The sequence below is a fragment of the Dipodomys merriami genome, unplaced genomic scaffold (genome assembly GCF_024711535.1).
Source record: "Dipodomys merriami isolate MVZ:Mamm:240054 unplaced genomic scaffold, mDipMer1.0.p SCAF_19, whole genome shotgun sequence".
Lineage (NCBI taxonomy): Eukaryota > Metazoa > Chordata > Mammalia > Rodentia > Heteromyidae > Dipodomys > Dipodomys merriami.
In genome coordinates this window covers 8,025,001-8,026,420 of record NW_027203270.1, presented here as the reverse complement: position 1 = coordinate 8,026,420, position 1,420 = coordinate 8,025,001, and the positions used below count along the sequence as shown (strand labels likewise).

Here is a 1,420-nt window from a genome sequence, read left to right as displayed (position 1 = left end):
TCCTATTAATTCAGTTTCATAGGAGACATGGATCACTTGGAGAGACACTTTCTCAGTGGTTACTTAAGAATATGAAACTTGGTCTGATCTGTAGGTTTGAGTTCAACATTACTTGATGTTTAAACTTGGGTAAGTGTCTCAAACTCTCAGAAAATATAAAGCTTTGAAGTTTGAAAGTTAGGAAATGCATGTAAAGCTCAGTGTAGCTCATGGTTCAAGTGAGTCCTCAAAGATAGCTGAGCCTTATTCTCAAGAAAGCTTTATGTAGAAGATGCATCTGTATGCATGATAAAATGGTTTGCTTTGGTGTTTATTCAATGGGTGGATTTTTCTAGTACATATAAATTTGCATTTGTTTAAAAAGGTTTGCTTTTTCATATTATGGAGAATATGTGACTAGCATAAAGCCTAGTGTTGTTAGATTGACACTTAAACCATTTTTCTCTTTAACAGGATACCCAACATTTTCTCTCATTTCTTTCAGCCAATGAATGTGATTTGTCAGGAAAATGAAAACAAAAACATAACCAGGAGTCCCAGATTTACTTAGGAAAACAAAAAAGAACTTTTATTGTTCATATATATATGTATACATACATATTTAATATAGTAAAGGGCTTATAAATCAGTAAACATCTGATGATGTTCAATGACCACCTAGGGAAAAAAAACATCATTCACAATCACTCTAAATACAAGCCAACTACTGACAGAAAGTGGGTCTGGGAATAAGAGGATATTCTATGACTTCTTAGCAAAAGCATCAAATAGACAAAATGATTTGCAATATTTAAGTTGCTTAACTAAAGTTAAGATTTCACAGTGTGATTAGTGGAAGGGAGGAATTCATAGGGGAGAGAGAGGGGGACTTGGGAACTTCTTTGGTTCCCCAATCAATTCAAATCTCTGGTTCCTGCAGGACCATTCACGGATTCATGTCAAGTTTTTGGATATGTTTCTGGACCCAGGTATCACGGGGGTTGGCACAGATATGACGACCCTTTTTGGTGAGAAAGCTATGGAGAGAGTAGAAGCACATAGCTAATTAGTAAGGATAGTCATAATTTCCTTTCTGGTGTACCTTTCTGTATTACCTTCCCTCTACTTCTGGGCAGGTGTTCCTTGCATACCTAGCCCATGCCAAGAAGTAGCCCAGCAGCCTCTCTCTGTGACCAGCATGTACTATAGACTCCCCTCCCACAAGCTTCTAATCCATTATCTGATGCCCTTACCAATTGCCCCAGATCCACTCCTAAGGGATCTACTCCTCCCTCACATGTCCTGTACCTCCTCAGGAGTGGACAGAGGGATTGGTACTTACATGATACCTTCTTTGAGGCAGGCGCCACTGGTCTTATAATAGGAAACCATGCGATTCAGAGGGATTGGTTGGGAGACGTAGGAAAAGCAGCAGGTAGGT

At 38.9% G+C, this 1,420-nt stretch overlaps 1 protein-coding gene across 1 annotated transcript in view; it reads right to left on the bottom strand.

The window, feature by feature from the left end:
- Positions 1-541: 541 nt before the first annotated feature.
- Positions 542-1,420, bottom strand: part of LOC138830361 (C-C motif chemokine 3-like) — a 2,454-nt gene continuing 1,575 nt past the window's right edge. Inside the window, exons 2-3 of the mRNA XM_070026736.1 lie at positions 1,322-1,420; positions 542-1,016 (exon numbers count right to left, since the gene is read on the bottom strand). The exon at positions 1,322-1,420 is cut by the window's right edge and continues 16 nt beyond it. Of these exons, the coding sequence (XP_069882837.1) occupies positions 926-1,016; positions 1,322-1,420 (190 nt within the window). The 3' untranslated portion in view covers positions 542-925. The remainder of the gene's footprint in view (positions 1,017-1,321) is intronic.